This window comes from Borostomias antarcticus (assembly GCF_949987555.1).
Source record: "Borostomias antarcticus genome assembly, chromosome: 2".
Taxonomy (NCBI): Eukaryota; Metazoa; Chordata; class Actinopteri; order Stomiiformes; family Stomiidae; genus Borostomias; species Borostomias antarcticus.
In genome coordinates, this window is record NC_140235.1 from 31,087,471 (window position 1) to 31,115,401 (window position 27,931).

The 27,931-nt window shown below is 46.2% G+C and overlaps 1 protein-coding gene across 1 annotated transcript in view; it reads left to right on the top strand.

Annotated features, from left to right (window-relative positions):
• Nucleotides 1–6,737: 6,737 nt before the first annotated feature.
• Nucleotides 6,738–27,931, top strand: part of rsu1 (Ras suppressor protein 1) — a 54,325-nt gene continuing 33,131 nt past the window's right edge. The window contains exons 1-8 of the mRNA XM_084460481.1: nt 6,738–6,832; nt 7,106–7,217; nt 7,345–7,395; nt 11,316–11,436; nt 15,373–15,491; nt 16,745–16,827; nt 19,030–19,144; nt 26,023–26,155. Coding sequence (XP_084316607.1) covers nt 7,109–7,217; nt 7,345–7,395; nt 11,316–11,436; nt 15,373–15,491; nt 16,745–16,827; nt 19,030–19,144; nt 26,023–26,155 — 731 coding nt within the window. The 5' untranslated portion in view covers nt 6,738–6,832; nt 7,106–7,108. The remainder of the gene's footprint in view (nt 6,833–7,105; nt 7,218–7,344; nt 7,396–11,315; nt 11,437–15,372; nt 15,492–16,744; nt 16,828–19,029; nt 19,145–26,022; nt 26,156–27,931) is intronic.

Here is a 27,931-nt window from a genome sequence, read left to right on the forward strand (position 1 = left end):
GACTGGGGTGTTTTCAGTTTTTGGTAAACACAAAGTAATTCCAACAAGTCCAACGACAATGTCAGCAAGCAAGCTATCTCCACCACTTTGCGATCCCGCAGTGCTACTAGGTGCCACTCCTCCTGTGACTGTCATTCCCAAAGTTTGCAACTGTAGCCAACAGTCCCGCCCACCACATTCTAGTTGACCACAATGTGGAAGTTGATAGCCGCCATGTAGGATGTAGAATATCACAACTGGTCCTCCATAACTAAATAGACTGCTAGTTGAGAGAACTCATACTCTCTCTCTCGGTGTTAGTGTCAGTTAAAGCAAATGTTCGTATGTACTATTCTATGCAATTTATTGTTGTATTATTGTAAAAGTGCTATGTTAGTAAGTGACAAGCATATCCATGCCTATTTCTAACCTTTAGCTAGTTTTTGCAAATGAGTTGTGAATGCTCCATCTATTGTGCTATGATGCACCAAGACTTAACTTCTGCAGTGTGCTGCTCAAGACACACTTTAAATGGCGGACTTTGTATGCCATTACAGGGGCGTGGCTGAAAGAATAATATAACATGCCTTCGTTCGCTATTGGACTTTGATGCTGTCAATCATGAGACCTATCCCTCGTTATGATGTTAGCCCTTCCGCCCACACTGCAACCAGTGACTGATGACAAGTTTTCAGCATGGCAAATCATTTTGACTGTAAAATTGACTGTACATTTTCACAAATACACATTGAAAATAACAGATATCAAATACAGTTTGTCAGGCTATTCAAATACAATTAGAGAATGCACCCTTGTCTGGATAAAAGATTTGAGATTCAAAAATGGGTGTGATTGCCACAAGGCATTACTGACAAGTAAATAGCCCACCTATAATTTACATAACTGAAGGCGTGCAGTTATTTATTGGCCAGTTTTTTTTATGGGGAAGCTGCAAGGGAGGCAGACACACAGCTCAACGCAAGCTTATTTATTAGCAGGAGCTCTCTCTCCCTCTCAGCCTCCTCTCGCCCACCCCCTGCTCCTTGGCCTTCAGTTTCTCCTCAAACTCTTTCCACATGTGGACCATCCTGGACTTGCGTCTTGGACATGTGCTCAACCCTCAAATACTGCTGTGGTGAATAGAATAACTACAATGAGTTTCTGTTGACTATTGAACTAACAGCAGGTTGCGGGCTGGGGTTACAGTTCTCCGAAGGGACTGAGGTTAATTCCTCCTCTGGCAGCTGTGGGGCTCAATACCTCTCATGGGGTTGTGGGGTGAATCCCGGGCAGCTCCTTGGTGAGAGGTCTCCTGGCTCCTGCTCAGCAATATGGAGAAGCATTACTAATAACTCTCCAAACAATTAGCCTACAGTGGATAATAGCTCTCATATTATAACTAGAAATGGTGTTCGGAGAGCACAGACCTCCGCCCATGAATGCATTTTGTGGCTGTGTGCGCGTGCATGTGCGTGCGAGCAGGACATGTTTGGTATTGCTGCATTTGTTAAATTGAGAGCTTTATGCCAGTTCAAACCCCCTGTCTCTGTGACCTTTCCATGTCGAGATATGGTCTTTTTAATTCCCCCCATTGACAATGAATGGGGAGAATTTTTTTATTGAATGGCCGGCTGTGTTTGGGCAGCCGGTGGACCCACCCTGTGATTCGGATCTACTTCAAAATTGAATGGGTTCTAAGTTGATCATGCTACCAGCTTCCACCAAGTTTCATGAAAATCGGTTTGGTAGTTTTTGCGTAATCCTGCTAAAGAACCAATGAACCAACCAACGAACAAACAAACCAACCAACCAACCAACACACGCCACCGAAAACTGTGCTGTTGCTGGGGCACATGTAGCAATTGTGCATTTTATGAGAAAAGCATGACATTTCTAGAATAGTTAGTATATATCATAATCATAATGTTTATTTTCAGATGTGGAGGGAAGTCAGATTTGACCTCTGAGTGATGACCATCAGAGGTCAAATCCAAGATGGCCACCAGCCCGAATCACCTAAAATCTAACCAAATCAATCGGTAGGCCTATAGGTCAGCTTTAACAAATCATTCCTTTCCTTTCCAGAATAGCAGACTGAAGCCATCCCGTGGACAGTTTTACTGCCTGACTACGACTAGGCTACTACTGCAGGTTTCGTTCACCACTATTTTTACATCCACTTCCTAGACTGAGAGGAGAGAAAGATTTTCATGATAGGACCAGTGATCGGAAGAAGCAGGCAAAGACAAAGCCACAGCAGAACATAGAACTCTTTTTGGATTCATAGTTTGGATGCACTTAATCATCCTGGTCTCAATGAGGAAAGCGATTTCATGTGTTTTCTTTGAACCTTTTATTTTTATTCATGCACTTATGAACAATCTTTTTTCTCTGACTGGTTGTATATAGCCTACCATTGACCATGTATCTATTGTGCATTGATTGATTGTTTGATTAATTGATTGATTTATTGATTGATTGATGGATTTGTTGATTGTCTTGATTACACAGGTGCCTATATAAGTGAGTCACCTGCTTCCTTTTTCATGTCCTAATGAAGACCGGTTTCGGTGGAAACATGTAGACTTTTTTTTAACCTATGTGTATTAATAAAGTCTTTTTAACCTATTAGCCATGTATTAATAAAGGCTTTTTAACCTAATAGCCATGTATTAATAAAGGCTTTTTAACCTATTAGCCATGTATTAATAAAGGCTTTTTTAACCTATTAGCCATGTATTAATAAATACTTTTTAACCTATTAGCCATGTATTAATAAAGGGTTTTTAACTTATTAGCCATGTATTAATAAAGGCTTTTTAACCTATTAGCCATGTATTAATAAATACTTTTTAACCTATTAGCCATGTATTAATAAAGGGTTTTTAACGTATTAGCCATGTATTAATAAAGGCTTTTTAACCTATTAGCCATGTATTAATAAAGGCTTTTTATCATCTACCCTCCTCGAGTGCCAGGATCATCCTTCTTTTCTGATATTGATTTTCTTCGCGATCCTAGAGCACCACCTTGACTACTTTTTTACTTCCCGCTGAGCACCTGATTGATTCCTTTGTTTGTTTTTTTAGAACATAGTGGCTTGTTGGAAATCTTGGTCCAGTCCTTATGCTAACCAAAGGCTGTCTGATGAAGACTTAGGACTTAATTCCAGACAATTATAGAAAATGTTGCAAAATTTTCAACCTACAGCAAAATCCACCTGGCAGACTATGGGTCCAAATGGCAAATTTCTTCCCCATGAGGAATGACATAAATGTACCAAGAGACACACATTTTTGTCCAATGGGACAGAAATGCCAGCATTCTGGGATAAATTGCTTATTATAGCACCACCTAGGGTCAAATCGTGGTGACTCTGTGGCCTCATAATCTGTAGACCTGGTGATTTTAAGCTTTTTGATCCAGGACAGCAAGAGTTATTCAAGCATTTCCAGGAAAAAAAAAGAATACCAATAGGGTTCCTACCGGTTCCTACGGTGTTATTACTATAATAACCACACGAGGGGGCTAGATACTTTTATAATGCATAGACACAAACTCAAATGCAGCCTATTTGTGTGCGTGTGTGTGTGTGTGAGAGAGAGAGAGCATGGTCCTAGACATTCACCTGTGGGGCTCTACGAGTGGCTCCCCTGAGACACACACACACACACACTCACACACACACACATACTGTACAGACAGGCAGACAGACAGACATGCACACAGACAGAAAGAGGCTAGAAGATGTGATATCTTCGGTTCTTAACTTTTGGACAAAATGAAAGTACTTCAGGAGCAAAATGCGGTCAAATCAACAATTTATTGAGCACGCCACACAGGTCAAATCTTCGGCAATACTAAAGTTCTTTTCACGAGGTGGCGAGCTTATATACTTGGCTTCAGACCAAGTATCACATGACAAACAAATTTGCATACAAGGGATGTACATTAACACAGATCTGCTTGTAATTGGTCAACAGGTCACTGAGCTCTGCCCCCCTCCGGACATGGGGGCCATTTTGGGTTCTTCCTGTGGGCTCCTAAGATCACGTTTCAACTGTAGACTTCCTGACTTCTTCTTCAGAGGTGTTATCTTTATTGGCCTCAGGGACAAAGGAATGTTGACTCAGGACAGGACATATGTTGTCATCTAGATGTTAAACTACTTAAGTTACCACAGTTCTACCTAAAGTGAAGTTTATTCATTATTCTTAGTAAATTGATTACTACATGAGAGTAATACAAATGTATTGATGTAATACAGTATAAAAATATACTACAAAGACAACCAGAGAGACAGACTGTGTTGCTCTGTCTGTGTGTGTGTGTGTGTGTGTGTGTGTGTGTGTGTGTGTGTGTGTGTGTGTGTGTGTGTGTGTGTGTGTGTGTGCGTGTGTGCGTGTGTGTGTGTGGTCATGATCAAGAATACCCCATCATCTCCCACAGTTGAGTGTGACTTCCCTGAAGGTGTTACTCCAGGACACAGGAGGCCATTCTACCCGACACAGGGACACTAAGGATTCAGGCGTGACCTGCGAGGTGCTCACTGACTGTGATGCAGCACGCGTGTCAGAGGAGACGCTGTCCTGAAGCTGTCTTGTCACTCGCCACCAAATATAACATGTCCTAATTATAGAGCCCCGCCCACAGTTGTGGTGCTCTCCTGTACTAATGAGCAGCCCGCCCTGAAAAACAGGAGCATGGAGAGAGAGAAAGGTTGAAAGAAGCCACCTGAAGGTAGGGGAGTGAGAGGCGGATAAGGGCTCATGCCTAAAACGGCCAGAGCAGGGCAGGGCATTTAAGACAATTATAGACGTTGTTTTAAATATCTATAATGTCTTGCATTTTGTTTTAATGCTTTTAATGTCTCATGTAAAGCACCTTGAATTGCCCTGTGGCTGAAACGTGCTATACAAATAAACTTAACTTGCCTTGCCGTGCCCCACAGTCCTTTCATACGTAGCTTTGTAAAGCCCAACAAGGGAGGAAACTGTCATGTGTAACTGTATGATATTTGTGTATTTATTTTGTATTGATATTTTACTGTTAATCAGTAATTGTTATATGGGAGGTGTCCAGGATACCCACTCAATGGTGTAAGGATGAGTTAGGAAACTCTATTCCAGTACATAGTAGGCTAATGCAATACTAATGTCATCAATTTTACTTGTGTTGAAATGACACATGCTCGGCTCAGATGGGCAATTTTTTGTTGTTATTTTGTAATTTTTTGTTGTTACATTTTTGGTGGAGGCCCAATCTTGAATGGCATGCACCTTTTGCTGTGCTACAATTTCAAATACATATACAGCTTCCAGAAAACGACTTGCTTTCCAAATCGAGGCGCCTGTTGTTAATCATGACAAATGTCTAATTCTTACAAGATGGTCCCAATCAGCCTGTTGAGACGGAAATCAGGCTATGGAGTGGCAATCAAGGCCTGTATATAACGAGGACCAGACATTGATATGATGTGAAGATGACATTAAACAGTTTTCAATTTTTAGAAAGGGACATTTTTTGAATCTTTATTATTATGGTATTTTCACGTTTTCTCAGGCAAAGTATGGCGCAGCCACTTGCGCTTGGAATAAGGTACTTCCTTTTGATTGTTCCATTTTGAATTAATTATTATTCAAATTAATGGCAAAAAGCTGTATCAGGCCTTGGATGTCAATATAAACTTGATTTTATTTCAGGTTGTCTTTGCTGTCTGTGTTGGCCTTTGGTTGTTATTCCATAGGGACTGGTAAAGTCTTAAGTCCTTGGATTTGAATGTCTACTTGTTTTATTGCTGATTTGCACACATTAATTAAATTGATTTCATGTTGTAGTGGACAGATATGGATGGGCCTCAAATGGAAATGATGACCATATCAATAGAAAAACAATCCTTCCTTGGGCAGTCAACGTTATGGAGTCGCCTCTAATGGACTGCCCCTTTCGACCTTAAAGGACAAAGTGCTTTACAATGGTTTCTCGTTCACACACACATTCACACACCAATGGTGGCAGAGTTTTTCCCAAGGACACTTGTGGACCGGAGGAGCTGGGAATCGAACTGCCAACCCTGGCCTGCGATCATTATCACTGGACAACGAGCTGTACCTCCTGCTGAGACACAGCCACCATGAGCCCCCCCAGACTGGCCACCAGCCCCAGACCCCCAGAGTGGCTACCAGCCCCCCCTCCCCCCAGACTGGCCACCAGCCCCAGACCCCCAGAGTGGCTACCAGCCCCCCTTCCCCCAGACTGGCCACCAGCCCCAACCCCCAGACTGGCCACCAGCCGTATATATATATAGGCCCCTAAACAGTTGTGGTTTACCTAAAAAACATAATTAATATGCTAATATCCTACTGTTGTATGAATTCGAATATATATATATATATATATATATATATATATATATATATTCGAATTCATACGTACGAAGTTCGGGACAACGGAGTTTCGATTGATTTAAGCACTTATAATAACATGATACAGTGATTTCGCGACCGATGTGTTTCACTGCGGAGCACATTTCTGTTGCAACATCCTTGTGCCCGAAAAAAGACGACAACATAGCAAACTGATGATCCGATTGGATCGGATTGGATTGACTTTCCTTTTTTTCCTCAAGGGTTGTCAAAAGTGATTGGATGGAAAAGGGAGCTCGCTTGTAGAATATCTGGCATACACGCGTTCGTAGGAAGTGCCCTTTTATGGAATGTTGAGAATTTTATAGAACACACATCAACTTCCGGTTGGGTGTGTGCACAGTGGTCGGTCTATCTAGGAAATAATACGGGAAAATCGATCCCTTTTACACCAACAATTTTACCCTTCATCCATTCCAGACCAACAGGTATGGCTCGCCGTTATAGATAGTATACGAGTACAGTTCTGAGTTTGCGTGAAATGGCGTTTAACAACGTTTCATTCTGCGTTAGAGTGTCTGCTCATTGCAAACGAGTCTTACTTTTAGCAATCCCCACAGATGGGGAGGCATACTTCTAACGATAAAGCAAAAGTTTAAGAAATGCGCGTCCTATTTGTGGGGCTAACTTTTAGCCGGCTACTTCCATTACCTCACATTGTGTGTGTGTGTGTGTGTGTGTGTGTGTGTTCTATATGGTAGAAAATGTCTAAATCGTTGAAGAAAATCGTCGAGGAGAGTCGGGAGAAGAACCTGCCCGAGGTGGATATGTGTGACAGAGGCATATCCACCATGCTGGACATCCCAGGACTGTGTGAGAACATCCGTCCTCTACAAACATGGAGCTATCTACTCCGCTAGAGTCACTGATCTAATACATCCATGCACTGATCACAATGTCCATGGTCCACACTTATTTTGTGATGTTTTCTGTATTCCAGTCTCTCTGTCCAACATCACCCAGCTGGTTCTTAGTCACAACAAGCTCACAAGTAAGTTATGACGGTGTCCTCATGAGTTAACGTAAATGTATAGTCTTCTTCGTTTGGGTAGGTTGGTTGAATCGTCCTCTCCCCCCAGCCCCCCAGGTTAACATACATGTATAGTCTGTGAAATTGCGTGCCACTCTGCTATGTTCTGTTGATAAAAATATCTTGTATACTGTTACTGTTTGATGATTGGGCATACTCCTACAGTATTTGGCCTACTGTAATACCATCTTTTACCACTAGAGAGCACACTTGTTCTAGCTTGGCTTAGCTGAGGGCATTTGGAGAGACAACAGGCACTTCAGACAACAACCTCTTGAACAGAATTTAAGGGTTTAGAAGTTTGTTTTGGACTTCATGTGGCTGCATTTATGAGGATATGTTATTGTGCCACACTCGCTGAGATACCACAGCTATGATCACAAAACGGGAGTTTAGTTACGATTAGATACGTTTTTGTGCGTCCAGGGATGTTCATTACTTAAAGTCTGGTATCATCATGGTTAGAGCAAGACTTTCTCCACAGTCAAATATGATTTATATATGAAATGCGGCCAAATACTTGGGCTGCACTAGATATAGTTTACCCAGTCCAATAAAACCAGTAGTCCTAAAAATGAAAACTAGGAACTAAAATAAAACACACCTCGAATAATCTTTGTACCTCACTCAGGTCTGTGTGATGATTCAGTAAGTCCAGAGGCCCTTCCTGTCGACTAGGGATGGGGCTGAAACTAATTTGAACAGACTATCACGGCTTACCATCGTAGTCAAGAGTTGACCTCTGATACATACTCAAAGTGCATGTTTCCCGGTCACAGATTAAGCCCAGTCTAGGTTGAATGGAGTTGAATAGATTTATGGCGAGTGCCCATTATTGAGCTTCTAGTTTACCTGTATTATGTTTTCCGTAATCCTGCGTGACCATCTCCACCAAGGAGATTACACATGTCTCTCCTCGCTAGAGAAGATCAAAGGCATTTGCAATGATCTAATTAGCATCGTTATCGTCCGTCCCAGCATGCCTGTGGGTGATGGCGTGTTTGTGCGTTAGCTGAATTTTGCATTGCTGTAATATTATTTATTTGTTGTGAATGTGAGTCCTGTAGTTTTTTTTAATTGTCTATATCGTTGCAGGGCTTCTTTGTGTGTCTGCTTTGAGATTCTCAGACCCTACCTGCTTTAAAAAGAAGAGATAGTTTGTCGTCTTTTTGAACTTTTGAAAGCAGTCAGGAATTACGGTGACATTTGGGAGGTCTTTCATTAGAGAGGCAGCAGGAGAGGAGGATCAGAGTAAGAGAGAGAAGGAGGATCAGACTAACGGAGAGAAGGAGGGAAGAGTAACAGAGAGAAGACTCTCTCCCTGCCACCAGCCATAACATGGTCCTTCCTTATTACCATCAATCTCTCTCACCATTAACTGCTCTGGAGTGCCAAAGGGGTCAGCTTCACTATCCTACACGCGCACACACACACACACACACACACACTCACACACTCACCATTAACTGCTCTGGCGTGACAAAGGGGTCAGCTATACCAACCTACACACACACACACACAGAAACAACACAACCACAGAAAAATGTTACTGGTCCCAACTCAATGTACAGTACACTACAGACATTTAGTGAGATTCTTCTCTGGGCTGCCGCATGGTGAAGTACATCACCCATACTGTACTGTACGCTGCCCTACAAACATTCAGCCTTGCACAATTCTACTGTACCCATAGTCCGGATCTGTGTGATCAGAGGGAACCATCTCTGGAGATCAATAGAACGGGCCTTATTGGGGACGGATATGGTCTGGTGGGTCGCTACCTTTACTGGAGGTCATGTGTTCTGTGGTACACCTGACTGGACTCTATATCTCCATTGATCCAGCTCACGCTCACAGGGCCCATGGAGACCCACTGCAGAAGAAATGGAATTGATTTTTTTTTTAGAGAACCGAGGTGAACCGCAGGGACAGATATACAGAAGTGGTCTTAAAACCATCGACCACAGAGATGCCTTTTAATATGAACCACGTTTGGTTCTGTGAAGAACTAAGAGAGCGTCTCTGTTCTTCACCTGCGAATTGTGACGTAGTCTTTAGGAGGATTATTTAATGCAAGTGTAGTCCGTAGAAGTACAATGTGATTGAGTTTACGTTACACTGCTGTGGTGTAGTGTAGTTTTTGTTAAGGTTGATGTTTTCAGAAGTCCCAAATAATCAACAATAAGATTGTGAATGAGGTTGATAATAATATATGTCAAATGAGATGGTGCATTTTTTTTTTCTCTCCAAAAGTTAGAGACGAAACGGAAACCAACGTGTGTCTAAAGTTTCAGGACTTATGTAGACAAACCCAATGTCGTGATCACACACACACACACACACCCTCTCTGATACGTTATCAGTATGCTGGGGGCACGCTCGGCCATACTTATCTCCCCAGAGCCATTCGTGTCATGTTCACCTGGCCTGTTTGTGTACAACCCCTCCCCCCGAGCATCGTTCCTATTGATCAGTCTCCTGCTAAACAGATAGAAAGCTCGTCTCGTTCGTATGTCCCCCTATCGATCTCTGTCCACCTCTCCAGATTGACCGGATCAGTTGGGGGGTGGGCGGGGCGGGGGGGGGGGGTGAGACGAGTGAGCAGGCGAGGTGCTAGATGACCAATCAGTTATGCTAAACGTCTCCTATCATTAAAAGCTCACACCCACTGCCCCCCGCTCAAAGCGCCGTCTAATTGAGCCATCAGACATCAGGGAGGTGAGCCGCCGCCGCGCCAGACGGCTGCTTGTTCAGACGAGCCAAGCGCCGTTGCGCTGTGGCGTGTAGCGGGGCCCTGGTCGTTGCGCTGGGGCGTGTAGCGGGACCCTGGGCCCTGGTCGTTGGGCTGGGGCGTGTAGCGGGACCCTGGTCGTTGCGCTGTGGCGTGTAGCGGGGCCCTGGTCGTTGGGCTGTGGCGTGTAGCGGGACCCTGGTCGTTGCGCTGGGGCATGTAGCGGGGCCCTGGTCGTTGGGCTGGGGCGTGTAGCGGGACCCTGGGCCCTGGTCGTTGGGCTGTGGCGTGTAGCGGGACCCTGGTCGTTGGGCTGTGGCGTGTAGCGGGACCCTGGTCGTTGCGCTGTGGCGTGTAGCGGGACCCTGGTCGTTGGGCTGGGGCGTGTAGCGGGACCCTGGTCGTTGCGCTGTGGCGTGTAGCGGGACCCTGGTCGTTGCGCTGTGGCGTGTAGCGGGACCCTGGTCGTTGGGCTGGGGCGTGTAGCGGGACCCTGGTCGTTGGGCTGGGGCGTGTAGCGGGACCCTGGTCGTTGCGCTGTGGCGTGTAGCGGGACCCTGGTCGTTGCGCTGTGGCGTGTAGCGGGACCCTGGTCGTTGGGCTGGGGCGTGTAGCGGGACCCTGGTCGTTGCGCTGGGGCGTGTAGCGGGACCCTGGTCGTTGGGCTGTGGCGTGTAGGGGGACCCTGGTCGTTGCGCTGGGGCGTGTAGCGGGACCCTGGTCGTTGGGCTGTGGCGTGTAGGGGGACCCTGGTCGTTGGGCTGGGGCGTGTAGCGGGACCCTGGTCGTTGGGCTGGGGCGTGTAGCGGGACCCTGGTCGTTGGGCTGGGGCGTGTAGCGGGACCCTGGTCGTTGGGCTGGGGCGTGTAGCGGGACCCTGGTCGTTGCGCTGGGGCGTGTAGCGGGACCCTGGTCATTGTTCCATTGTTTCTGTGGTCGTGTCCGATGTGTGATGGGATGAATTAGTAAGTAAGTAAGTAAGCAGGCAGCGCTGTTGACATTTTGGAAGAAAAGGGGTGTGTGCTGTGCTCGGATAGATTGATGGAAGGAGTAATTTCAAGAGCCTGGTTGTTCATCTCTTTCTCTCTCCTCTTTTATTGTCTTACATTCTCTCTTTCTCTCTCTCTCTCTCTCTCTCTCTCTCTCCCAGCCTGTCCCCCTAACATTGCGGACTTGAAGAACCTGGAGGTTCTGAATGTCTTCAACAACCAGATTGAAGAGCTGCCCACCCAAATCAGCAGCCTACAGAAGCTCAAGCACCTCAACCTTGGGTGGGTGTCGTGTGTGTGTGTGTGTGTGTGTGTGTATAAATGTGTTCATTTATTTACAATTTAATTACTTAATTTAATTAATTTAGCTTTAATTACTAATTAATTGACAAGACTTTGTGGCGCAAATCTGAACCTTGACACTTAACTACAACAAAGACTACATTACACATACTGCCTAGGACTTCTAACCAGTCACCACATTGAAGGTGACAGGGGTATGAACAGGTGTAAACTATTACATAAGGATTCTCCACTTTTACCATCCTATCGTGAAGGAGAATGTATTAACAATGTATCTTTTACTTAATTTAGGCATAAAATGGTGGTTAAAAGACAAGGGATAGAACAGCAGACAGTCTAACACAGGCTTGCCTGTATCAAAACATACATCCAATACACCAATCGAATGAGAAAAACCTCAGCTACAACACACACACACACAAAAAAAAAAAAAACTCTGGTAAACACAATTTACAGGGTCTCCAAATGTCACAATTGGTGGTCCGCCTGGACATAACTGTCCTAAAACCTCTCCAAAGTCACATTACTAGCATACTTGGTACAGGTACATACATTGGAATAATGACTACTAGATGATTTGGGCTACTACCTCATGTTTCCAACCTGACATTCACTTTAAAAGCTTTGTTTTTTAGGCGGAGATTTAATTTTAGATTTTTTACAATGTTCTAGGTCTATTTGCTCTGACACAGTAGCATCTATTTAGATCGTGACATTTCTGCAGCCTCTTTACATGTGTCAGCTTTCATTTGATACCAAAAGTATTATCATTTAGCTGACGCTTTTATCCATGGTCCTTGTCACGCTTTTATAATGGCCCTTGTGGTTGTGGAAATGTTCTATATTCATTGTGGCCATGTCATTTTGAGCAGGAAAACAGAACAATAGGCTGGTTGCAAAGAGGTTCTAACCACTGGGCCAGTTCCCAGCCCCGGAGTAGCTAGTGAGTACAGCTCACACCGTGTTACAGGACCATATTGTTTTTTTCACCCATTGTTGTCCTTGGTCTCTGTCCACATGGAGCTGTTTTGAGGGATGAGCATGTTGTTATTGACAAGGCGTGGCCCAGTTAAGGAGGGCCAAGGCCTGTGACTCTATACTCTATAGACAGCTTCATTGTGGGTTTACCCCTGTGGTGAGCACTGAAGCAGAAACATGACCGGGACACAGAAACAACAGTCAATAAAGGAATAGAAACCGTAATCTAATTAGCCCAGTTTGGGTGACTGTTTTTAGACCCAGGTCAGCCATAGCCAGTCAGCCAGTCAGTCACACTCTTTTTTTTGAGTGGATAGTCTGTGTACTGTTCACTGTTTGGACAGGAGGTAAGCAGGAGAGAGAGAGAGAGAGAGAGATGGGAAGAGATAGATGGAGAGAGATGGGGAGAGATAGAGAGATGGGAGATATAGATGGGGAGAGATAGAGATAGATGGGGAGAGATGGAGATAGATAGAGATGGGGAGAGAGAGAGAGAGATGTGGAGAGATAGAGAGAGATGGGGATAGGTAGAGAAAGAGAGATGGGGAGAGATAGAGAGAGATGGGGAGAAATAGAGATGGGGAGAGATAGAGAGAGATGGGGAGAAATAGAGAGAGATATAGAGATGGGGAGAGAGAGATACAGAGAGAGAGAGAGATAGGGAGAGATAGAGATGAGGAGGGATGGGGAGAGAGATAGAGATGGAGAGAGATAGAGATGGAGAGAGACAGAGAGATGGGGAGAGATAGAGAGAGATGGAGAGAGATCTGGAGAGATATAAAGATGGGGAGAGAGAGATACAGAGAGAGAGATGGGGAGAGAAAGAGAGATGGGGAGAGAGAGAGATGGGGAGGGATGGGGAGAGATGGAGAGAGATAGAGATGGAGAGAGACAGAGAGAGATGGGGAGAGAGAGAGAGATGGAGAGAGATCTGGAGAGATAGAGAGAGATGGGGAGATAGAGAGAGAGATGGGAAGAGAGAGAGATGGGGAGAGATAGAGATAGATGGTGAGAGATGGAGATGGAACGAGATGGGGAGAGATAGAGAGAGATGGGGAGAGATATAGAGAGATGGGGAGAGATAGAGAGAGATGGGGAGAGCAGGGATTGGTGTTTTGTACGAAGTCTGCTGACGCGCTGACATTCCGCCTGTGCTATCAATTGGTTGTAAGATGCTCCATTTCCCAACCCAACAACAACACATAGAGAGAGATGGGGAGAAATAGAGAGAGATATAGAGATGGGGAGAGATAGATGCGGAGAGATAGAGAGAGATAGGGTCTGGGTATGGGAGCTGAACTCGCAGCAACCCAGACCACTCACTGTCGGAGATAACACACCCTCACACTCACTTTTTATTTATTTATCTATGCATAATCTGAATGTTGATTTTTTTGAATGTTGATTTTATGTACTGCTTTGGCAATGTGGGTTCTTTTCACTATCGTGCCAATAAAGCTCATTTGAATTTGATAGGGAGAGAGAGAGATGGGGAGAGGAAGAGATGGTGAGAGATAAAGATGGAGAGAGATTTTAGTTTAGTTTATTTGACAAGAAAAAAAAAACACTTGATTTTTACATCAATATCTTAAAAAAGACATTGTCAAGGTTAACACAATAAAGTCATCGACTTATTTCCATTGTGGACCTTGATGTAATGAGATGGAGAGAGATGGAGAGAGATGGAGAGAGAGAGAGATGGGGAGAGATGGAGAGAGAGAGATGGAGAGAGATCTGGAGAGAGAGAGAGATGGAGGGAGATAGGGAGAGATAGAGAGAGATGGGGAGAGATAGAGATGGAACGAGATGGGGAGAGATAGAGAGAGATGGGGAGAGATAGAGATGGAATGAGATGTGGAGAGAGAGAGAGATGGGGAGAGATAGAGATGGAACGAGATGGGGAGAGATAGAGAGATGGGGAGAGATAGAGATGGAACGAGATGGGGAGAGATAGAGAGAGATGGGGAGAGCAGGGATTGGTGTCAATGTCACGTGGGATTATGGAGTTTTGTACGATGTCCGCTGACACGCTGACATTCCACCTGTGCTATCGATTGGTTTTAAGATGCTCCATTTCCCGACAATAATCTGGTATGTGTAAGCCGCCAAGTTGTATTCAGCCCTGTGTTTGTATGTGTGTGTGTGTGTGAGTGAATGTGCATGTGTGTGCACGCCCATGCTTGTGTGCGTCCGTGTGTGTGTGTGAATATGCGTGTGCGTGCGCACTCATGCTTGTGTGCATCCGTGTGTGTGTGTTTGTGTGTGTGTGTGAGAGAGAGAGAGAGTACCTGAGCTCAAACAATCCATTCCTTCGACCTGTAAATTGCTCTGTGCAAACACACATACACACACACCTCTGGAACCAATTTGTTTCTGGCTTTTTAAATCCAGGTCCTCTGAACATATGCAGTGTCTTTGAGTTGCGCCCTGGCAGTTAGTGCACAGGCAGAGCATTGAAATTGAGTGGATTCTCCACAAGGGAAGTGGATGAGGGTGAACGGGTTTGGACTCACCCGACAGAGATGGGCTTAAAGGAGTAGTAAAGGGAAAATGCATGTTTAGCCCTGTTTTAGGGTTACTTATGATCATATACAATGGTTCAGATCAAAACGTTGACAAAACTAGCACTTTTGAGAAAGTCCGATAATAGCTCTACCACCGTTTAGGTCATACAATGGATGTGGGTGGGCACCATGAAAAATCATTCAAAAAACATGTTAAACTCTCAATTTCGAAGACAAGAAACTCACCTGTATTTGTTTTGTCTTGGGAACTATCAAGGTATCATATCTTATTCTGTATCTCATTAGAACGTCATTGTGAATAGAACACATTAGTCAGTCTTAAGAGGGATTCTCATGGTGCCGTGATGAGACACTACAAGTGTGTGTGTGTGTGTGTGTGTGTGTGTGTGTGTGTGTGTGTGTGTGTGTGCAGTATGAACAGGATGTGTACTCTGCCTCGTGGTTTCGGATCCCTGCCGGCTCTGGAGGTTCTGGATCTGACCTACAACAACCTGAATGAGAGCTCACTGCCCGGGAACTTCTTCTACCTCAGTGAGTCACACACACACGCGGGCATACACACACTTCACACACATGGGTATACACACACACACACACACACACACAAACATCGATAACTGATTCAGACACATCATCATCACCTTCATCATCATCACCTTCATCATCATCACCTTCATCTCCTCAATCAACATTCTTGTTCTTCTCCCTGTTCTAATGATGAACACTCCCTCCTCTGTCTCTCTCCTTCTCTCTCCCTCTTCCTTGGTCTCTCTTTCTTGGCTAATTGGATGTTATTTTAAAATCAAAGATGACATAATGAAAGCGTCGCTCCTACAGTAATCAGCTTCATTCAGATCTTTATCTCCTCTCTTCTCCTCTCCTCTTCTCTCCTTTCTCCTCTCCCCTCCCCTCCTCTCTTCTCCTCTCTTCTCTCCTCTCCTTTACTCTCCTCTCCTCCCCTCTCTTCTCTTCTCTTCTCTTCTCTTCTCTTCTCTTCTCTTCTCTTCTCTTCTCTTCTCTTCTCTTCTCTTCTCTTCTCTTCTCTTCTCTTCTCTTCTCTCCTCTCCTCTCCTCTCCTCTCCTCTCCTCTCCTCTCCTCTCCTCTCCTCTCCTCTCCTCTCCTCTCCTCTCCTCTCCTCTCCTCTCCTCTCCTCACAAACTGCACTGCCCAAATTAAAAAGGTTCTGATTAATGAATAAGCTGCGTATGATTCACACAATCAGCGGAACTACATGGAGTGTGTGTGTGTGTGTGTGTGTGTGTGTGTGTGTGCATGTGTGCGCGCACACGTGCGTGTGTGTTTGTGCGTGCCTGTGTCCCTATTCCCTGTTTGTAAATCACTGTCTGACCCTCGGTCTTGTCTTTTGTGCGTGTGTGTGTGTGTGTGGCGCCGCTTGTCAGGGTGTCAGTAGTGTTGGTTTATGAAGACATCTCTCTATCTGTCCTTAGCCAGACAATCGGCATAAATCTTGTCTTGACTCACGTGTGTGTGTGTGTTTGTGTGTGTGTGTGTGTTGTGTGTGTGTGTGTGTGTGTGTGTGTGTGTGTGTTGATGTGCGTGTCCGTGTGTGTGTCCATGTTTGTTTCCATGTGTGCTGCTCCTCAGTCCAGCTCTTCCAAGGCGTTATTAATCAGCCATGACTGGTCTTATTGATCAGTTCGGCCTGGTTAAGGCTGTATATCCAAAACACACAGGGGCTCGCACACACGCACGCATTCACACACACACACACACACACACACATATATGCACACACTAACCCCCTCTCCTGTGTGAATTCCAGCCACCCTGCGGGCTCTCTATCTCAGTGACAACGACTTTGAGATCCTGCCTGCAGACATCGGCAAGCTGGCCAAGCTGCAGATAGTGAGTAATCTATCTAAATATCGCTGAAAATCAATGGCCTCTCTCTCTCTCTCTCCCTCTCTCTCTCTCTCTCTCTCTCTCTCTCTCTCCCTCTCTCTCTCTCTCTCTCTCTCTCACACACTCTCCCTCTCTCTCTCTCTCTCTCTCTCTCACTCTCTCACTCTCTCTCTCTCTCTCTCTCTCTCTCTCTCTTTCTGGATTCTGGATCACTGTGGAGCTTTCTCTAGCTTTGTCTTGTGGGCCCAATCTGTGGCTGGTTTAAACGGCCAGTTTGTGTTGTGTTTGTGTAGGGATGTTGTGGGTTTTAAGTTTGTGTGAAACTGAAAAGCTTGTAGGTCTTTGGGAGGGTGTCCTAGTATCTGCTTGCTGCTGTGTTATGCAGGGTTTTTCCTGGCTCAGAATGGGTGTTTGGGGGATGATGCACACAAATTTTGGGGGAAACCTCCGTTTTATGCCGAGTAGCCTACCAGCGTATATAGGCCTATATTCTTTGCTGTCGTTCTGACTGAGCGCACTTTTCACAATCGCGGGAAATCTCCCGACATGACACAAAATGGATATGAAGACAAAATGTTTAAGATACTGATGACCTGTCTATTAATCTTGGTTACTAGTGGTCCAAACCAGGGACAATGCAAGAAAGAGTGATTGGCTGCACTTGAAACAAGCTATCAAACACATTTGGACAGGAGCATTTTGGCACTGGTGATTTTCCTTTGCCTCTGGCTAAAATCTCTTTGGGGGGCGGCAAAAAATCCTCTATGCAGGAAAAACCCTGTTATGTACAATGCCAGTATGTGTACCCGGGGTATATGACATGTAAATCACATCTGTATGTGACATGTAAATCACATGTGATAGGGATGTGCGCGACTAGTCGTTTAAACGACTAAACGGCACAGCTTTTGCTAGTCGTTTAAGAAATAATAGTCGATTAAACAAAATATAATAGAATTAGATAAAAAATAAAAATATTTATAAAAAGACTTAAATAGTTAGTCACCTCATTCATTCATCTGCGAAATCCCTATTGTTTATGCTGCGTTCCTTTTGTATGGGGGCTCCGGATTTGGCGCCTATACACCTAATATGTAGCCTATCGTCTGACATCCGCAGTTTTTAATATAGTAATTTAACTTATGCTATTCAATGATCAGGGGTGCACGGCACATTGCCACTAAAGTGTGCTCATAAATTAATTAATGTAGCCTAATCATTTGGTTTGTGAAAGTCAAGACGTGACGGAAATCTGTGCAACAATAGGCTATGACTAGATTCCAAGAGGCGCACTCGCTTTCACAGCCTAATTGCCGAGTTGAACTCTGAAGGAGGCAGACCATTAAATTCGTATGTTTATGTATACTAGTATACATCCAAGCAACTGTCACAAAGTACCCCGTGTTTTAAATAGCCAAACCAGACGAGCGAGATGCGCAACGAGTGAAAATTGGCTTCCACTGAATGTTGGTTAGAAAGATAGAGAAACTTTATTGCAGACACGCAGGTCCATATAAAACATTATATTTGCACGGTAGGCTATTATTTCTTTCACTTTATTATTTGCATCATTCTTTGTGGAGCAGTGTTTGAATAAACTTGCCTTCGAACGTTATTGCCCTCTCTGACATCCGCAGTCTTTATGTGAAATCTAGTTTTAGCCTACTGAAACATTACAGGCTATAGGCTAGCCTACTCTTCTTCAATTAAACAAAATAAATCACATTGATATCTTTGCTAAGTAATAAACCTGTAAGGACAGGCTGAACTAGGCCTACTGTTTTGCACTGGCAAACAAAGGAGAGTGTGTGACAGCCCTGCGCAACGCGTGCAAATTGGCTGCCGCTAAGTGGTTGGGAAACATCAAGAAGAGTCCTAGAAACCTGGGAATCCTGTTTTTAGACTAGTCATGTAATCGGTTACAAAACCGTCTAGTCGTCAGTGAAAATAGTCGCTGCGCACATCCCTAGTATGTGACATGTAAATCACATCTGTAACATCATCATCCCTCTCTCCCTTTCTCCTGCCCCCCCCTCTCTCTCTCTCTCTCTCTCTCTCTCTCTCCCTCTCTCTCTCTCTCCCTCCCTCTTCCTCTCTCTCTCTCTCTCTCTTTCTCTCTCTCTCTCTCTCTCTCTCTCTCTCTCTCTCTCCCTCCCTCTCTCTCTCTCTCTCTCCCTCCTCCCTGGTCCTGTGGTCTGTCCATAGCTGAGTCTGAGGGATAATGACCTGATATCCCTGCCTAAAGAGATCGGGGATCTGGCGCAGCTCAAAGAGCTGCACATCCAGGGCAACAGGCTGACTGTGCTGCCTCCCGAACTGGGTACGTCTGAACACACACACACACACATGCATGCACACAGGCACACACATGCACGCAGGCACACACACACACACATGCACGCAGGCACACACGCACACACACACATGCACGCAGGCACACATGCAACGCAGGCACACACACACACATGCAGACACACACACAAACACACGCACGCAGACACACACACACAAGAAAACATACTTACACATTCAAACTGGGTAAGACTGACCACACAAACGCGCGCACACACACACACACACACAATCTACTTCTCATTCGGATCCACACAACACTTGACCAAGAGAGAGGGAGAGAATGTGTGTGTGTGTGTGTGTGTGTGTGTGTGTGTGTGTGTGTGTGTGTGTGTGTGTGTGTGTGTGTGTGTGAGTGTGTGTGAGTGTGTGTGTGTGTGTGTGTGTCATCTCATGCCCCAGACTGAATGCTTCGCTGAACTCCAGGCAACCCCTCCAGAGGTCAGCAGGGGTCACTCTATCTTTGACAGCCTATCCTGACAGCTCACGCACAAACACACACACTCTCTCTCTCACACCCACGCAGACACACACCTGTCCCCCTCTAAGAGCCACATGCATGCACTTTGGTGCCTCCTCTCTCTCTCTCTCTGTCTCTCTCTCTGTCTCTCCCTCTCTCTCTCTTGTCTCTCCCTCTCTGTCTCTCCCTCTCTCTCTCTCTCTCTTTCTCTCTCTCCGTCGGAGGAGTTGTGGGTGGAGGAGGACGGGAGAAAAGTGAAAGGTGAATTGAGGAGGAGAAATGAAGAGGTGGAAGGAGAGAGAGAGACAGAGAGGCGCATAGGGGAAGAAAGGGTAGAATAGCGAGAGAATGAGAGGAGGAGGCAGAAAAGGAGGGAGGTAGAAAGGAGGGGAGGTACTGAAGGTTATTAGAAACCCTCTTGTCATGGCTCCCTAATCCCCGTCTGTCTCCTCTGGCCTTGTTAGGGGAGGGGGGGGGGGCATAGAAGCAGGGATACAGAGAGGCAGAGAGGGGGAGAGGTAGAGGGAGGGAGAGAGGTAGAGAGGAGAGAGGAAAAGAGAGGGGAGAGAGGTAGAGGGGGAGAGAGGGAGAGAGAGGAAGAGAGAGGGGGAGGAAGGTAGAGAGGAGAGAGGAAGAGAGAGGGGAGAGAGGTGGAGGGAGAGAGAGGAGAGAGGAAGAGAGAGGGGAGAGAGGTAGAGGGAGAGAGAGGAAGAGAGAGGGGAGAGAGGTAGAGGGGGAGAGAGGTAGAGGGAGAGAGAGGGATAGAGGAAGAGAGAGGGGGAGGGAGGTAGAGGGGAGAGAGAGAGGGGGAGCGATGTAGAGGTTGAGAGAGGGGGAGAGAGGTAGTGGGAGAGAGGGGTACAGAAAGACCAAGAGGGATCAGGGAGAGGAGACACTGATGTCTAAAAGCAGAGAGGCATTGTGTGTAGTGGGAGAGCTGAGAGGAGGTGTCGACGGCTGAAAGAGAGCTTCAGTCCTGTGAGGAGGAATCGCTGTGGCAGAGGTTGCCGCTAGGTCTGAGTGCTAGGGCTAGGGGCTAGGTCTGAGTGCTAGGGCTAGGGGCTAGGTCTGAGTTCTAGGGCTAGGGGCTAGGTCTGAGTGCTAGGGCTAGGGGCTAGGTCTGAGGGCTAGGGGCTAGGTCTGAGTGCTAGGGCTAGGGGCTAGGTCTGAGTGCTAGGGCTAGGTCTGGGTGCTAGGGCAAAGGGCTAGGTCTGAGGGCTGGGGTTAGGGGCTAGGTCTGAGTGCTAGGGCTAGGTCTGGGTGCTAAGGCTAGGTCTATGTGCTAGGGCTAGGGGCTAAGTCTGGGTGCTAGGGCTAGGGGCTAGGTCTGAGGGCTAGGGGCTAGGTCTGAGTGCTAGGGCTAGGTCTGTGGGCTGGGCGCTACTGTAGGCTGAGGCTACTGGGCGCTACTGTAGGCTAGGGCTAGCTTCACGTGGCGTGGCATGGTACAGTGCCTGGTGGTGACGGTAGCTCTGTAGTCTGGGTTTAATTTAGCCCGTCTCCCTGACAGCCTCTCTCAAGACTGGCTAATCGGGCGCTAGCTAATTAGCCCCCGAGGTGGTAGCATCAACCACATACTGTAAGCACAGTGACCCGCGTCGACACCCTGGCAGAACGCTCCCTATGTGGGGCCCTCCCTCCTCTCCTCACTTTCCTTCTCTCTCTCTCTTCTTCTCCCTCCTCTCCTCACTTTCCTTCTCTCTCTCTCTCTTCTTCTCCCTCCTCTCCTCTCTTTCCTTCTCTCTCTCTTCTTCTCCCTTCTCTCTCTCTCTCTCTCTCTCGATGGACTTCCTACAGAGTTCTACCAGCGCTTCTGGGGGGTGTTGGGGTCGGATTTCTGCGAAGTTTTTAAAGACTGTTTTCATCGGGGGACAATGCCAACAAGCTGCACACGGGCGGTTCTGACACTGCTGCCCAAAACAGGGGACTTGGGGCTTCTGAAGAACTGGAGGCCTGTATCACTACTCTGTCTGGACTACAAAATCATTGCAAAGTGCCTTGCTAACAGACTAAAAGGCTGAGTGGGGAGCATTGTGCACCACAGACAGACATACTGGGTACCTGGCCGGACTATTATGGACAACTTGTTTCTGATCAGGGACTTGATTGATCTGTCAAAGCTGCAGGGAGTAGATGTTGCTCTGTTTTCTGTGGATCAGGAGAAAGCCTTTAATAGGGTTGATCATGGTTACATGGTTTCAAACTCTTGAAGCTTTTGGGGTGGGCACTACGTTCACTAACTGGGTGAAGCTTCTCTACAAAGAGGCTGCAGTCACGCTAAAGGTGGGGGGGGACTTAGTCGCCCAGTGGGGGTCCATAGGGGGATAAGGCAGGGGTGGGGGGGGGACTTAGTCGCCCAGTGGGGGTCCATAGGGGGATAAGGCAGGGGTGGGGGGGGGACTTAGTCGCCCAGTGGGGGTCCATAGGGGGATCAGGCAGGGGTGGGGGGGGGACTTAGTCGCCCAGTGGGGGTCCATAGGGGGATCAGGCAGGGGTGGGTAGGGGGGGGGGACTTAGTAGCCCAGTGGGTGCCCATAGGGATATCAGGCAGGGGTGGGGGGGGGGGACTTAGTCGCCCAGTGGGGGTCCATAGGGGGATCAGGCAGGGGTGGGTGGGGGGACTTAGTCGCCCAGTGGGGGTCCATAGGGGGATCAGGCAGGGGTGCCCCCTATCCGGGCTGCTCTACACCGTGGCCATAGAGTCTCTCCTGGCCATGCTTAGGAGAAGACTGACAGGGTTGTCCTTTATGCTTAGGAGAAGAATGACAGGGTTGTCCTTTATGCTTAGGAGGAGACTGACAGGGCTGTCCTTTACAGGGAGGGAACAGGGGGTTTCCTTAGCGGTGTCTGCATATGCGGATGATATAACAGTGCTTTTAGAACGCCAGGCGGATGTCCAGACACTCTTAGAGGGCCTTGCAGTGTATGAGAAGGCTTCGTCGGCCAAGGTAAATTGGGAGAAGTGTGAGGGTTTGGTGCTAGGGCGGTGGGGAAACCAGAGGCGCCTCACCCTACCAGCAGGGCTGGAGTGGAGCAGGGAGGGTCTTAAGTGTTTGGGGGATCTCCAGTGGAGGATTGTGCGCGGGGCTGTGGCCACAAACAGTTCCCAGTACATTTATGTACGGTAGCTAATAACATTCTATTGCTGGTATTTTAATGTGTGTTACAGTATACCATGGTTATGGGTTAATACTCTTTTCTGATTGGCCAGCAGATGTGCGTTAAAACCGTGTATACGCACACCTAGTTCGGCTGAAGTTTAATTACCGATCGAAATTAATGCGCCAGCTTTGACAGCAACCCAAATGAGCTAATCCAATAGCCTGCTGTACCATTGCTAGCTAGCCATGAACGAAGTGTTGGATACTGCATAGTTGCTGTGCAACGCATCCATTGTCCAGTTGTCAAATCTATTTGCCAACAAAATCTTTATGATAGCCAGACACCTCACTGTCCCCAAATCAAAATTCACTTTGTGTTATAACGTGGTGGTGCACGTTAGTGGTGTAGTAGCCAGATATGATTTTGTAACGTCAGTCTAAGAGTTTCAGTAAAAGAAGGCAGACGTATGGAAAGCGGTCTCCGCCTCGTTTATTCATTTACAGTATATACGGCATCCAAATATATCACAGTGTGAAGAGGCAATTGCTGGATTCTAATACCCTGTTGCTTCACATAATGATATGACACATCCCGTCCACGCAAATCAACTCGCAATGAACGTAGTGCTAAGATACGACTGACAGTGATGTACCACGACATGAAAACAATACTTTTGGAGTTGAGGACAATCTGGCTATCATACATAGTTTGTTGGCAACTACGTTTGACAGCTGGACGATTTATATGTTGCACAGCAAATATGCAGTAGCCTACACTTCGCTCATTGCTATCTAGCAGGTAGCTACAGTCATGGGTACAGTAGGCTATGGAATTAGCTTGTTTGGGTTGCTAGGCTCATTGTTTGGTTGCTAGGTCGTATCCAGGGTTGAGAGACATTGCTGAAAGAAAAGGTAACGGACACTTTCCATTTCACTTACGGTTCCAAACCCATGTTAACTATTGGATGTCATTGCTGTTCCTCCAAGAAATATGATATTCAATTTGTAATTCCATAGCAACGTGATTTAGCAGTTAGGGACTATAATGACACTCAGCAATGAGCAACACATAAATAACATTTCTTTATATTTTAATGTAGAAAATGCAAGTAAATGGCACATATTTATTTGTCTTTGGCATGTGGGGCCATGGTATAAGCGGGATAATCAACTCATAGGTGTGCGTTAAACGGTTTTAAGGCACTCAGCTGCGCGTCGGGTGGTTCTTCGCCTCCACGTCGTGCCTTAAAACCGTTTAACGCACACCTACTCGTTGATTATCCCTTACTTATACAGTATGTGTTGTGGAAGATGTGCACTTGGTTGTGTAATGTTTTGGGTTTTGTTTGATATTTTATATATGGTTGTGTTGTGAAATGGCCTGATCCTTGATTTTACTTCATTTTATTGCACCAATAAAGGGATTACTAAAGGTCAAAGGTCTCTCTCTTCTCTCTCTCTCTTCTCTCTCTCTCTCTTCTCTCTCTCTCTCTCTCTCTCTTCTTCTCTCTTCTCTCCTCATCTTAATACTGTACATCCCATCCCTAACAAACTGGCCCAGTCACTATATATCTCTCTCTCTCTCTGGCGAAACTGCAGAGACATTAAACATTAGCACTAGCTAACATCAGCTAGCTATCTTAACTTGGCTAGTCAATCAATCAATCAATCAATCAATCAAAGCTTTATTTATATAGCGCATTTCATACCCAGAGGCAACACAATGCGCTTTACAGAGAACAAGGGAGGTGGGCATACGACCCACCCCTACATATTCCAGAGGGAAGCAAAAAAACAGTAATCACCCGGGGGCCAGATAAGTGAGCTGTAAAAATTCTTCCCTGACCCCTCTCAACGAGGCGATCGAGCAAGCTCCTGGAGTATGTTTGTCTACCGGCTAAGAACATTTATAGAGCAATAAATAACATTAAATTACATTTTCAGAGTAAGAGAGGCTAATAACATCATAGGAGAGACATGGCAAACATTGGTGTATGTCTGTGTGTGCATAAATGTGCCTGGGCCCAGATAGAGGCAGGGGTTGGGGTAGGGTGGGGGGTAGGAAAAGGATACGGACCCGGGTTAGGGTGAGGGGAAGGGGATCTGAGCCCAGGACTGGTGTATGTCAGTGTGTGTGTGAGTGTGCCTGGGTCAAGGTAGAGGCAGGGGTCAGGGGTAGGGTGGGGGTAGGAAGAGGATACGGACCCGGGGTAGGGTGAGGGGAAGGGGGTACTGGACCCAGGCCTAAGGCCGGAAGTGGACTGTTGTATGTCTGTGTGTGCGTGTGTGTGTGTTAACTAATTTGCTACGACATCTGCAGCAGACACAGGGGTATCTATCGGACTCAGGGTGGTCTGCTGGTGACAGTGGGGCATCCACTGGACCTGGTTAGAAGATAGGAGGGAGAGAGAGACGCACTAGGGAGAGGGGAGGCAGAACAGGGTTAGTAGCACACGGAGCCATATATAGAGCAATACATTACGTCAAACTACATTTTCAGAGCAAGAAAGGCTAAGAGCATCATGGGAGAGGTGTGGCAAGCACTAATGTGTGTGTGTGTGTGCGTGCCTGGGCCCCGATAGAGGCAGGGGTTGGGGTAGGGTGGGGGGTAGGAAAAGGATACGGACCCGGGTTAGGGTGAGGGGAAGGGGATCTGAGCCCAGGACTGGTGTATGTCAGTGTGTGTGTGAGTGTGCCTGGGTCCAGGTAGAGGCAGGGGTCTGGGGTAGGGTTGGGGTAGGAAGAGGATACGGACCCGGGTTAGGGTGAGGGGAAGGGGGTACTGGGCCCAGGCCTAAAGCCGGAAGTGGACTGTTGTATGTCTGTGTGTGCGTGTGTGTGTGTTAACTAATTTGTTACGACATCTGCAGCAGACACAGGGGTATCTATCGGTCTCAGGGTGGTCTGCTGGTGACAGTGGGGCATCCACTGGACCTGGTTAGAAGATAGTCAGCAATCTACAGTCAGCAAGAATACAACACTCGTTGCTAACCCAGGTGTAAAACATTGGTAGCCTAGCCAGCTATAAACTCCAGCTCTAGAGCGCTCTACGCTGCTGTAAGCTTGGCGCTGCTCAGCTACATACAGCTCGCTGGTGGAGACACCCTTATACGTTAACTTTTTGGACCACAATGGAAACAAGCCTCTGGCTTTTTTGTGATATCCATATAGGTTTTTAAGGTACCGTTGTATTTTTCAATTGACAATAAAATATTAAATCAATCAATATTACTTTCTCTCTCCCTTCCCTCCCAACCTCCATGTTCCCCGTCTCTCGCTCCCCAGGTAACCTGGACCTGACCGGGCCCAAGCAGGTGTTCAAGGCGGAGAACAACCCCTGGGTGACCCCCATAGCAGACCAGTTCCAGCTGGGCGTCTCCCATGTGTTTGAATACGTGCGCTCTGAGACCTACAAATAGTAAGTACAGGAGTACAGCCACACCCCAACATACCCTGTGTGTCATCACACCCCAACACCCTCCATACAGTATATCAACACACACATACCATACACTAACTCAGTTATTATACCCCTAGCCTATACAGTACGTGACTTTCAGTGACTGTTTTGTTGATGGCGGTAAATGGTAAATGGACTGCACTTATATAGCATATATATATATTGTAAAGCACTCAAAGCGCTTTACAATGGTCTCTCATTCACTCATTCACACACACATTCACACACCAATGGCGGTAGCTGCCATGCAAGGTGCTAACCTGCTCATTGGGAGCAATTTGGGGTTAGGTGTCTTGCTCAAGGACACTGTGGACACATGTGGACAGTCGGAGCTGGGATTCGAACCACTGACCCTTCAATCACTGAACGACCTGTTCTACCAACTGAGCTACAGGAATATGTAGAGGTGGGTCATATGCCCACCTCCCTTGTTCTCTGTAAAGCGCATTGTGTTGCCTCTGGGTATGAAATGTGCTATACAAATAAAGCTTTGATTGATTGATTGATTGATTAACACTGCTTAATAATAGACTATCAGACAATTAAAAATGGGGATACGTTTGGATTAACTCCTTAGTCACGCTTCCTGGAACACCCCTCAAATTTTGTGAGCATCACATATGACTGTTTTTAGTCCAGTTATTCAGGCCAGTTAAATTTAAAACCCACGTTTCTGGACCAGCTCTTAATATTTAACTCAGAACTGTATGAATTATCACAAAAGGCTTGGGGGATTCTTATTTTGGGGGTGATTGTAGAATGATTAGGTTGCCACTAACTGATGCCAAACTAGTACACATGGTTTATAGGCTGGCAATTATAGATATATAATATTATTGCTAGGTACTGGATACGAATTACAGTATTTTGTGCAGATGCACAGTGCAGTTTTATGTAAATAAGTGTATGTAAATGATCTTGTGTTTCTCCTAACAGCGGGTTATGTAGACTCATTCAGACACCTCTTAAATCCATTTGTGCATATTAAACAGGAGGCTGCGCTTCTACTTAGCTTCTACCTCTGACACATGCTTTTAGGTGGGGGCCATTTAAATAAAAGGGCTTTCTTAGTCATTAGGAAAAAGTATTCCAAGGCACTCTGAAAAAAGCTTTCATGTTTAAACTGCCCAATGCATTTCAGACATACTTTCATCAGAATATATGTTTGTGAAAATCTAGCTGTTAGCATTTGCAGTGGTGATGCTAATCGCCTGATGTCCAGATGAGACTTCTGGTGCTGGGATTCAGCTCTAGGAAGACAGACCTGCCAGGAAAACAACGACAATACAAGTTACTGACAGACAAAACAATTTATAACAGCACAAACAAGAAAAAAAACACAAAATAATAAAACAACAGACAGACTTTGAGCGAGAGGCAGAAAGCAAATAGTCTGTTACTTAAGAACATCCTCAACTTATGAACAAGAACAAGCCCTCGACATTGTGTCCAAAAATATTATTTTTAAGAAGAGATTTAAACTCTCCTAGGGGAACCAGGGTGTCCATCTTCAGCTCCTGCTGAAGTGTGTTCCAGTTAGAGGAGGCAGAGTGGGAGAAAGCCTTCTGACTAAGCTCAGTAGGAACTGAGGGTCTAGTGAGGGTGATGTGGTCCAGGGACTAGGAACGGAGGGTCTAGTGAGGGTGATGTGGTTCTGGGACTAGTAAATGAGGGTCTAGTGAGGGTGATGTGGTCCTGGGAGTAAGAAATGAGGGTCTAGTGAGGGTGATGTGG